At 47.2% G+C, this 11,873-nt stretch overlaps 1 protein-coding gene across 1 annotated transcript in view; it reads right to left on the bottom strand.

The window, feature by feature from the left end:
• Nucleotides 1–2,868: 2,868 nt before the first annotated feature.
• The window catches only part of EIF4E2 (eukaryotic translation initiation factor 4E family member 2), a gene marked incomplete at its 5' end in the record, with an annotated part of 17,817 nt that continues 8,812 nt past the window's right edge, over nucleotides 2,869–11,873 (bottom strand). Inside the window, 2 exons of the mRNA XM_017726838.1 lie at nucleotides 2,869–3,340; nucleotides 5,855–5,933. Of these exons, the coding sequence (XP_017582327.1) occupies nucleotides 5,888–5,933 (46 nt within the window). The remainder of the gene's footprint in view (nucleotides 3,341–5,854; nucleotides 5,934–11,873) is intronic.

Genomic DNA, 11,873 nt, shown 5'->3' with positions numbered 1-11,873 from the left:
GCCTGTCCTGCCACAGCCATGTCCTCTCAGTGGCTGAAGGGACAGACCCTCCTGGCCCAGTGTCCCCAGCCCTGTGAGAGCCAGGAGCTGCCATAAGCTGCCCAAACCAGAGCACGAGGTATGTCCACAGCCCCCAGACTCTCTGTCCCCAAGAAGATGCATAATTAATGAGCTCTGGTCTGTCTTTGTCTGGCCATTTTCCATTGATTATTGGCTCCCTATTGCCCTGCTGCCAGTCTCCAGGGCCTGGTAATGTCACCTACTTCTTACCACTGCAGGGGTGCTGCTTCTTCCAGTGAGCTCAGGCTCCAGCGTGTCCATACAGCACAAGTGGAAACAGATCAGCTCTTCCAGCCTGCCAGGAGCACATGACCAAGACCACTCTCTCCACAAGCTCCAAGTAGTGGTTTTACCAGCCCTCAGGACATCTCTGTGGTTTATCATTCCAGAGACAGGAACAAAAGCAAGAGCTGGGATGTCACAGATCTTGGGCAGCAGATGCACTTTGCAGGATCTGGTGTGGGAACACCTTGCAGGTCACCCTCTGAGGGTTACAGGGGGAGTGCAGTAAGAGAGGAAAAACCTCCCCAGCCCAGTATCAGCCTCATGTGCCCACACTCCATCAAGAAGCACTAAGACAAGGTGACATCATCCTCCAAATGCTCCCCTCCACAGAGAGAACTCCTTTCTCTCTGTGGGCTGGGAAGAGCCATCAGTGCCCGCTTGACCAGCTGTAGCAAGACACACCCAGGGCCCATGAGCCCAGCACAGCTCAGCATCCCCTTGGGAAAGAAGAGCCCAAGGGAATGCTCTTCTTTGGGCTCCAGGGCTCAAAGGGGTTCAAAGCTCTTCCACTTTCCCTATAAGCCACTTTGCAGGGAGTTAAAGAAGTTCGAGGGTGTTCAAAGCCTTTGGGATAAGGAAAGCAGGAAAGGTCTTGACTCACCACAGATTTGGGGCTCCCATGGCTACAGGCTTCCTTCCTGAATGAAGAGGATCTGAAACCTTTTTCTAGAGCATAACAGAAGCTCCTTCCCTTCCCAAACAACCTCATGCCTGTGTTTTCACCATTCTCATTAGTAGGACACAGCAGACCACAAGACAAAAATCCAGCTCAAAAATCAGTCTGGCTCCATCCCTCTCCAGGCCATAGAAGGCACCTGGTGCTTGGCACTGATCAAACACTCCTTTTCTCCTGACCTCAGGAAAAGTAGTCTTAAAGAGGACAAACTCAACACCCAGCCAGCTCACTCTCCTCAAGGCTGAGCAAGAGGAACCTCTGCTGAGTTCCTCCAAATCTCAACCACAGGGGCAGTGGGAGGAGAGGAACAGCCTCCCCAGGAAGGGCTCTTCCACAGCTCACTCGCAAAGCGTATTTGAGGGAGAGCACAGCAGGACCGCAGCATTTTCAGATTTAATAGCAAGCCTGCACTCATCAGCATCAGCTTCGACAAGGGGCATCAGAGGCGAGAAGTGGGCGAGTACACGAAATAACAAAGGTGGACATGACGCACAGCTGGGCACAACAACAGGACTGCAGCCCTAAGTGATGTCATCTGCAAAAAGCTAAATGTGCTGTGAATAAAAGGAACCTGCAGCTAGTATTCCAGCCCTGCCTTGCACGGCTAATTTTGCTTAGATTGCCAAAATGTAATTACAACTAAATCCCCCCTAACAAATATTGGAGAGCAGCAGGGGAGAGTTGTATTTAAAAGGAATCTTAAGTAGCAGCCATAGTAGTACCTGCTCACAGCAGGGAAAACAAACTGTGCCTGGAAAAGAGCATTTGGTTGAGAGCTGGTGACAAGTGCCAAAAGCAGGAACAGGACCATGAGTCTCGATAAACACACAGAGGGATGCCACTACAGCTTGGGGAACAGCCCTGCTCCCTGCCCAGCCAGGTGCTAACTGCCTGACCATGGGGAGCACTTAGTCATTCCTGTCAGCGCAAGGAATGTCTCAAGAGACAGCCTAGAACTGACACCCTCAATGCAGAAAACAAGTCCTTCAGAAGACTGAATGTTTTAAACTGTTTTCTCTGCCAGTCCTGGCTGCTTTCAATCTAGACTTCAATAGTAAGACAAGGAATTTCCAATTGGAGTCATGAGGCTGAAGGTCTCCCACGCCCCAAGGCTGGTAATTGTCCCAGACATGGGCTGCTGGTTCTGCAGTCACAAGCAAATTGGCCCAAGCAGCCCTTTCTGCTGGGGGCCTGCACAGAGCACGTGGGGCAGGAGATGTGCCCCATTGCTGGCCACAGCCTCCCCTCCTGGGCCCAAGGCAAAGGCTCCATTAAAAATGAAAGGCAATTGTTCGATTCCCCAAGGAAAAGGAGAAAAGGCTGGAGCTGTTAATGAGTACAATTAGTGTTGTAGTCAAGCAGAATCAGAGGAAATAATTAGCTCCTATTGTTTCCGTGGCATCCAAATTGCAGCCATGCTGGCTTTCCAGGCAACAACCCAGCATCTGAGGCTCACCCTGGAGGACAGCGGGTCACTCCCAGCCCCTCTTCTGGTCGCAGCTGTCACGCAGCAATGAGCAGCAGGCTGGGCCATCGCCCTCTTCTGCTACACCCACTGGGGGCCCAGGGACTTGCAAACCCCAGTGCACACCAGAAGCAGGCTTGGCCCTGAATTCAGCCAGTGCTGCTGGCTCTCCACCGAGACAGACAGAGTGAAGGCAACTGACACCAAACGTATCTTTGCCCTGGTTTAAGGGAAGCTCACATCCCTCTCCACAACAAACAGGGGTGGGTACAAGGCCCTGCTAACCTAGGAGTATGAAGACGAAGTAAAGACAAAGCAGGTAACCTAGAGAAATACCACCCCACCGAATTTCAGACAGAGCGAAAAAATAAAAGAGACTGAAAGAAACAAAGAGACCCAATAATTTATTGGCAGAACTGAAAAGGGGCATTTGAAAACCACAGGGCTGACTCTCAACTGGGATGCTCCTCCCAGCTGCAGAGAGATTTATAATACTGGTATCCCTCAGCAAAAGGCTCTGATGTTGAGGCAGAATCCCAGAGATCCTGCATGCCATGTAGAGAAAGAGAGGAAAGTGCTGCAAGATGCGGCCACGAGGGCCCGCCGCTAATTGAAAGGCTGCCTCCCGCCCCACTGCTAAAAAAAAGTTTGTGTAAGACAAAATCGGCCTCTATTGTCACCGCTGCTGGAGGGCTTCAGGTGGATCCTTCCCCCAGGGAGGAGTGCGAGAGTGGCCCATGAGTCCCTTCAGAGGTCGGAGGGCACTCTCAGTGCTTTCAACACGGAGAGAGGAGCTTAGTGCCAACTCTTGTTCTCACAATGTGATTTTTGTGTTTCGAAAGCTTGAATTATCCCTGGAAAACAGAGGGAAGAAAAAAAGTGGTTAAAAATGTGCATTCCTACAGATCACAGCACCTCCCCATTCCCCCCCACCACAGCTACCAGTGTTGCCATCCCAGTACGTCACTCAAAATCAACGCTCGTTAAACTCCCTATGCAGATCTGCTTCCCAACTACAGACTTCTCACACAGGTCAGCTGTCACTCCAGAACACTTGGAACAGAGGGAGATCCTGGTTCATCCCCATTCAATAAGAAAAAAATTGTCATCTCCTGTGAGCAAAGCACATGATAGAGTGTGGAAACCTCCCTGGTGGATTCTGGTGTTTAAACAACTTGCAAGATCTCTTCTTTACTGAAAATTTATCTTGGGGATTCTGCTTGGAGCACAAATACACCATCAGACCAACCTCCCCCTGCCTCTGTCCCTTGTATTTAGTCATACTGTCAACAAGTTTAGCTCTCTGATCTCTCCTACCTTAAAAGAATATCTAATCTGAAAAGGATGCTTCCCTCAAGTTTAAATAGAAGAGTTTCGTCAGCAGCTTCTACTCACGTGAGTACAGCCACAAGCCTCAGAGGCTATTGACCAAGGAAGGAGTGTTGGCCTACAATCTCCCTCAGTACAGTCTCATGGCACTGCAGCAATTGAAGATGGGGGAGGTTACAGAAATCTGTTACTGCTTACTGCCAGCCTGTGAGCACCAGCAACAGGCAAAGTGTATTTCCACATTAATAGAAAGGTGGTGTGTTGGAAACAAATGAGATTACAATTACTTTGAGAGGATAGGTTTGGCAGCTCCTCCTATAAACAGGGACAGGGCTGTAAGTTGCCCAAGCCAAAACACTTAGGGATGCCCCAGGACATACCACACCAAATGGTTGAAGAGCAAAGGCAGCAACTTCAGCAGCAACTTCAGCAGCAAGGTGCTGTGCAGGACTGTGAAATTCCACTCAAACCCTTGAGCTATCATTGTGTGCTGCCAGGAGCTGCATGGCAGCTGTACCAGCACAGACTGGAACACCTCCAGGAGGTGGGCTGGAGAAATGGAAGAGCAGAAGGAAGTAAAAACCACTTTTTAGAGAGTTTAAAAAGTTACTCTGCTATAGCATGACAGCAAAAACCATGCTGGCGGCCATCTGCAGAAGACTGGGGTTCACCTTTGCACTTGCCAGAAGAGTCGGATGGGCTGCCATTTGGGAATGTGATTCAGGATTCATTAACTGGACTCTGGTTAATTTGCAACAATGGTTTGGCTTTCTATCCCAGACTGGACTTCCACCTATGTCACCTGCCTCAGGAGGACAGCACACTTTAGTTGGCTCTTCCATGGACAGATTGCTACATTTTCCCTCCTTTTGCCTTCATTGGGGTGCCCCAGGCCCTCTGCTCATCCGTGCTCAGCACAGGCTACCCAATACAGCTGAGAGCTAAATGAACTCTGCCACTGTTTTCCTATGCCCTTGGCACATTTGCTGCCTTCAGAGCCTGGTATTTCATGAAGTGAGCTGGTTTCCTCCTCCGGAAGGACACGTGAATGTCATCTAACAATAACAACACTACCAAGTGCCTGTGTAATATTTTGTAAACACTGAGCCTCACAAAAAGCCAAACCTGTGAGGAGAGAGAGATATTATTTTCACCCATGACTTCAGAGCAAGGTATGAGAACACTGCTTGCCCAATGTTGTTGAGGGAGGTTTTGGGATCCCCAGCAGCTCCTCAGAGCTCAGCTGTGTTGGAGCAGCTACATTTCATCCCCAGTTATGGGAATTAGGCAATGTAAATGTGTCCCTCCAGTAGATTCCTCTGCTCTGGCACTTAGCAATGCAGCGATCCCACTTGGCAACAACCAACCCTACTCTCATGGCCAGGCCTCTTGCTGGCCCTTCTTAAGGGCCTGCTATCAGGGAAGTTGGCACTGGGGGAAAACAGTCTGAGCTGTGAGGCTCCCAGCAGCCCTGGGCTCACCTTGGCTATCTTCTCTGCACATCTTGGCTGACACTACCAGCAGAAGCAGGTGGTTGTCTCATTAGCCACAACATTATTATTTCTACCTACAGCAGCTGCTGGGTGTCCTTCCTGAACAACATTTTACTGACCAACTAATTTATTCTGTTCCAGCCCACTGTTAAAGAGCTGTGTGTCAGGCCCCAGGTGCCTCTCTCAGTGTCCATCACCTGGATGTGCTTAGGATTTACCACTCCATACCTGATAACAGTCAACCCTAGGCAACACACCCAAGCTGCAGACATACCTCTCAGCCTCCTGGGACCAGGTCTGGGATACAAGTGCCTCATACAGAGGAAGGACACTTTAGCAAAGGAGCACACAGCACCTCAACAGAAAATGCTGGTGTCTGGTCAAAAAAAAATTTAAAAAATCATTTTGACCTTTGGAAAAGAACAAATAGCAGAATGGGCCCACCATCAGGCCCCTAAGGCAAGAGAACATGCCAGCCCCTGGGAAGAAGGTTGGAAGCTGAGAGGTATGCCATGAAGTCACATAGGAAGAAAGATGAGGCCCTACCCTGGGTGTGACAGAGGGAGGGGGAGCGTTCGATCAGCGGCCACTGCTGTTCACCAGGCCATGAAACTCCTCCCAGGCCCTGGCAAGCCAGAGGGAAAAAAAATGAAATAAAAAACAAAAAATAGCACTTCAGATCAAAGGCTTCTTAACTTTTAACGAGAGCAGAAACATTCAATGGCGTTTGAAAGGCACTTGTCTTCAGAGACCAAGGCAATATTCTCTGATCGCCCTAGTGGATAGAAGCATCCTTAAAATCCAGCCAAACATCTGACAGCACAAGGCAGCTTTAGCGTTCTGCACAGACATGAAGCGTTCCCACTGGCTGCTGGTGATAAAGCCACATTAATACCCAGAGACAGGTATGACCTTCCTAGTCACAAATGGAATATCCATTTCCTATTGCTCATAAAATAGCCCATGTTACGTCTTTCTGAAGGATTATCACATTCCTTGGCTGGTTAAACTCAGCCAGTTACTGGCCTCATGCTTTGCCACATACTGCATATGCAGGTAATCCCCCCAAAAAGAGTTTCTTTTAATGCCACACAGCTTAGTTCTTATAAAATTCTTCCAACAGGCAGCAGAATCCAATTGTTATTAGGAAGTCTCATTTCCTACTGTAAACCTGCATTGTTAATGATGACCCAGTAAAAACATCGCAGCTATTTGAAATGAAAATGTTCTTAGATAAGTCAGAGGGAGAAGCCTAACACTGCACTCCACTGCAACGTGGAGAACGTTACTGATGGATGAAGGCAGCAGACTGAAAAATTGCTGTTGGTTTTACGAAGGCAGCATTGTGAAAACCCTCTCAGGGAAAAGATGCTGAGGTTAATGTGAGCATGACTATTATCTTCTGGGATCAAAGTCATCAAAGAACCTCATAGTTCTCCATGCCCAGCAAAACAGTACTGGTGCCTACAGCACATGCCAAGCCATTTACTGAAGCCACAGAGTCCCATGGAGCTGGAGGGACCTTAAAAGGAATCCAGGTCAATCATAAACTCAGACCACCCTCTAGATTTTTTTGCTGGTACTTCTCAGCTACCTCACATTTTGTTTTGTGCGTTGCCTCATCAGGCCACTGCAACACAACAGGAGAGTCCAGAAATGGAAACCCTGTGTTAGTCAGCACCTGTGCCAAAACCAGACCACCAACCTGGCTCTTACCTGAGCCTCAGAGACAAGATCCCAAAGAGCATTTGCAAAAGCAGCTCAGGTGTCACATGCTCTTTCCCAGCAAGTCATAGCCCAAATAAACACAGAGACCTTGGGGTTCAACAGCATCTCTCCAGAAGAAAGTTAGGGAGAAGAGAAACTCTCTATCTGAGGCCTCTTAGTTGTTGGTAAGCTTTGCACATCCCCAGACTTGTCAAGAAGTCTCCACCTTCGTGTCTTCCCTCCAGCCTCCCTTGTATTTCTAACACACTCCTATCACCCACAATCACATCTCTCTTTCTTCTCCCATAGTTTTCCCAAACTTGTAACTTCTCAGCAGAAGGAACACAAGGGCAGATTATTTGTCAACATAATCGATAATTTATTACCCATTTCAAACTAAGGAGTTCCTTGTTCCAACATCCCAATAACATCATGCACACAGTCCTTCATCTCTGTCCTCACAGACAGAGAGAAAAAGCTCTTCCAGCCAAGAATTTTTAATTCAAGACCCTCATATATATTATAGTACTAATGACTCCAACTATCTGCTGACTTGACTGAAAAAATCCACCAGGATGTGTCTGTCCTAATGTACCTAAACTATGCCAGGAGAGCAAGCTGCTCTCATTCCATACTGAACAAGGCTGCCAGTTAATTTCATCTGGCAGAATCTTTATGACCTGTGACACGCCAAAGGCACAGTGCCAGAGAATCTAAGAGGTTATTTTTATGTATAGACATTTTTAGTACCTTATTGCCATACTGTCTGCACAGCGATCAGATACTTGGTGAATTGATCCCCAACATTTAGATTATTCCCATTGAACAGATGGGAAATGGAAACATTAGCAGGCTAAATAAAGCCAGCCAGAGCTGTTCTTCCATACTCATTCCTGACCCACAACTGTTGAAACTTCCCATCTTCTTCCCCACTGCCCAGGGTCAGGACCTAGACAGGGCTCCCTTTAGCCCCAGCAAGTAAGTTGGAGCAAAAAAAATGAGAAAAGAAGCTGTTATCTCCCCAAACAAAAAAACACCCACCCCCCCCCCCCAAAAAAAAAGAAGGGGAAAAAAAAAAAGAGGAAGACTCCAGCAAAAAGAGGAAGGGCAGTCTTAGCTGCTTCAAGGGACTTTCCAAATCATCATTGTGCAAGTGGCACTAGCTGTTTTCTGCAGACATCCTCAATTAAGTCCTAGCAGTTTGCCTCCAGTATTTCTCTGTGCAATCCTGCTCCTTACCATCTCCTTCCCCAGCTAAGAAAGGATTCAGAGAGCTCAGAGTGAACTTATGGTACCTTACAAAGGGCACCAAAATCTGTCTCTTTTGCCAGCCCATGGGGAACCTGCCAGCACACTGACTACTCACTACACTCTGCAGGTGTCCAGAGCAGCACAGCCTCTTTCTGGGCGCTTCCCCTGGGATTTGTTCACATCCAGACAAGAATTTTGTGACTAACAGCTTGAAAAAAAAATCTAGGATGGCCTTCTAGCCTGAAATAATTCTTTCACCTATCTGGCAGTACTTGTAGCAAAGGCAATATAACACGACTTAATAAACACAACTAAACTGACCTTGAAAAAACCATGAAATAAATAGGTTATAGACACCTTTTTGGTAAGAGACAGGCCACCAAGATAAGGAAGCCTTTCACAAAGTCATGGACACTTCTGAATAAAGCATATTATGGTGCTGGAGAACCAATCAATGAATCCATCAATTCAAAGACCAGGTCCATGCAAGTGCTCTTAGACTTGCAGCAACCTGGAAACAACTGGAATTGAAGAATGGAGTGATAAATGAATTAAGCCAGTATTGCGGAGACTCAGGAGGACAGCTACCAGATCTGGAACATCACTGTTCTCCTTTAGATTTTATTCCTGCTCTCAGACTTGAATGGATCAGGGTGAAACAATGCAGCTCTATAGCTGGCAAGACCCAAGGCAACCTGCCTTCCTCTCACAAGCATCAATATGTGAGGGTCCCATCTGGAAACCCTCTCTCTGTAGGCAAGATTAACCCTGCCCACACCATTAAAGACACAGTCAAAGGCACAGGTGACACAAGTAGAACAGCAGCATTGAGGAATTCTCCTAAAATTTTGGAAATTAGCAAGCAAATGGAAACCAGTGCTGTAAAAAAACCACAATAGTTACAGAATTAGCTGAACTCTGCTGTGACAAGGGAGACCTCACAAACACTCTACCACCAGCTTTCTCACAAACACCAATCTTCTTGCCCAATACCCGCCACTTCTACAGGGATTTCTCTTCCTAATTCCTCACTTTTTTTGCCATTCCTGTTTTTGTCCTGAGAACCTCACCCCTGCAGTCTTCTTACAGTGCATTATTCCCTCCATAGGATATCCTCTTTTTTCCTACCTACAATATAGTCTGAGGCCATTTCCTCCAACTGCCTGCAGTGAAATGAACCCAGTGCCAGCTCTATTAAGATCAACTATTCTTCTCATTTACTCGAGCCATCCCATTAGTTATCAGTGGTGACTTTGAAAGGAAAGGATAGTTTTATACCCTGCTCAGCTCTCACTGCAGCAGGCACTCACGAATAAGCGAAGCTTTGTTTTCAGAAAAAGCAGCCTTGCTTTAAAGCTGACAGGACAATCCATAACGTCACACAGCAACCAAAACACTTCCACACCAGCCTGCTCAGTGGCAACCTGCTGATGGCCACTGCTCTGGTCTCTCCTGACACTGGAAACAGTGTTGCTGGATTTGCCTGGGATTCCTGGATGGTGTTGGGGTTGAGAGCTCTCAACAAAGATGGTCACTGACCACATAGTTATCAGTGCGGAAAAGAAAGGCTGATAAGCCCAGGCAGGGCAAAGGTGTATGCAAGGCAGCCAAAAACTTCATGCTGCAGGGCTCAGAAATCAAACGTAAAAACGATCACTTCCCCTTCACCCCTCTCCCAACTGCAGTTCACTCACTACAGATACCCGAATATTTTCAGTGGCTTCACTGACCCATGGCCAGGCTGTGGTTGGCAACATTATGCTTTCAAAAAAGCACAGTGCACCTCCTACGGCAGCAAAAGAGGCTCTTGGGGTTTTTTTTTTTTTTTTATTTTCCAAGCCCCAGGAAGTACCACTGTCCATAAGCCACTGTCACTTCTGGACCATGTCACCTGGGTTTTTTTTTTTTGTTTAATTAAAAGCCACAGGAAGTACCACTGTCCATAAGCCACTGTCACTTCTGGACCATGTCACCCTCCAAGGTTAACAACACTGATGAACTGAACCTATTAAGCAGTTCACTGCATCTGAAGGCACCTCTTTCAGTGCACCTCTGAGGGAACAAAGAGAAGCAATTTCTCTCCAGCTACTGAAATAAGGTAACCCACAAAATGTTGCATATGTTCTCTTCAGGTGCTCAGCACTGTAATGTCTAAGGTACTATAAATCCCCTGGAATTAAGCAGAGTCCAAGAGATTGTTCTAGTTCTCTTAGCAAGACTGGAAATTCATACAGACTGGGCTGACCCTTCTACTCGCTGGGATTTAGGCAGCTTGTCAATATCACAAGCAAGAGAAAGGACAAACACAGGAAAATTGCAATGAAAGATCTGCTTATCTAGCTAAATGCACAAGCCCCACCACTGAGAGCAGGAAGGACAGAATGCAGAACAGCTCCTTGGAATTGCTGTGACGCAACAGGTACTTTTCAAATGCAGCTTGGCAGCACTACCACTTTCTGAAACAAAAGGGGCTGCAGTCTCACTGACAACTCATGAAAAATGGTGTCTAGAAATGATTTAATATGAAATGATCATCACAAAAGGAATATATAAAACCTGAAACACAGGGCTCAGGTTCCACAGTGAGAGGCATGCTAGCAATTTCTACAGAAGCATTCATTTACAGTGTGTCAAAAGCTAATCCAGGTCAATTCACTACCTAAAAGTCAAGGTTTTGAGAAACGCCTGTTCTTTTCTTGCTAAGCATGCTCCCTTCCCTGAAGCACAATCAATGCCAATCAAGCCCCGCACATGAACGGAGCTCTAGTGGAGAGATGCAGCCCATACAAATGAAAAATGCCACGAGCCCCCCTCGAAAGGCAGCCCTGACAAAGCCTAGAGCACAGCTCTTCCATTAGAGCTTTTCATGAAACACAGCCAGAGTGTGAATATAGAGTGCTGGCTAGAAAGCCCTCCCGAGTCATAAATCACATGGTACATGCGCAGCATAAGTGGAGTTTATTCATGACGGACAGTATTTCAACAGGACTTGATAGATGGGCAAGGAAAAGGAGCCAGACTTTATGGAGGATAGAACTAGTTACACAAGAGCTTCTTCATTAGTGAGAGAACCTTAATGATATGAAGCAAAGCCAAGCAGAGTCAGAGTGAAAGCTGGGGCTGTCCTGCTCTCCTCTATCACAAAGCAGCCACCGTCACCTCTCTGCAGCTGCTGCCCCTTGCTGCCTGCTGGTACCAGGCAAGAGAGGCACAAGAAGTTGGTCTGTGCATGACTACACAGAAACTCCACCAACAGCAGTTCTGCTCTGAATTTACACCAGTGCCATTGGAAGGAGGTGCTGGAGAGCACTGCAATCAGACTGCTGCAGCTCAAGCGAGGCAATGGGAAAAAAAGGGGCTTTCATGATGCCCTACATGGCAGAAGGTTAATTGCTTAGACCTACCTGACTGGGACATCATCGAAGCAATTCCTGACTAACCCTTCTACCCACAGAAGAATGAGCGGGAGACAAGCCAGGCAGCCTCTATTTAAGAATTGCTCCCAGCTGTAATCTGAGCTACTAAACTTGATACCTCCAACACCTGTTATTCTCAGACAAGCTCATTTTGCACCACATGTCAGCAGCAGAAAATGAAATTTGGATGC

The sequence above is a fragment of the Corvus brachyrhynchos genome, unplaced genomic scaffold, assembly GCF_000691975.1.
Source record: "Corvus brachyrhynchos isolate BGI_N302 unplaced genomic scaffold, ASM69197v1 scaffold162, whole genome shotgun sequence".
Classification (NCBI taxonomy): domain Eukaryota; kingdom Metazoa; phylum Chordata; class Aves; order Passeriformes; family Corvidae; genus Corvus; species Corvus brachyrhynchos.
Note: the sequence above shows the minus strand (reverse complement) of the source record. Positions and strands in the feature narration are given on the sequence as shown.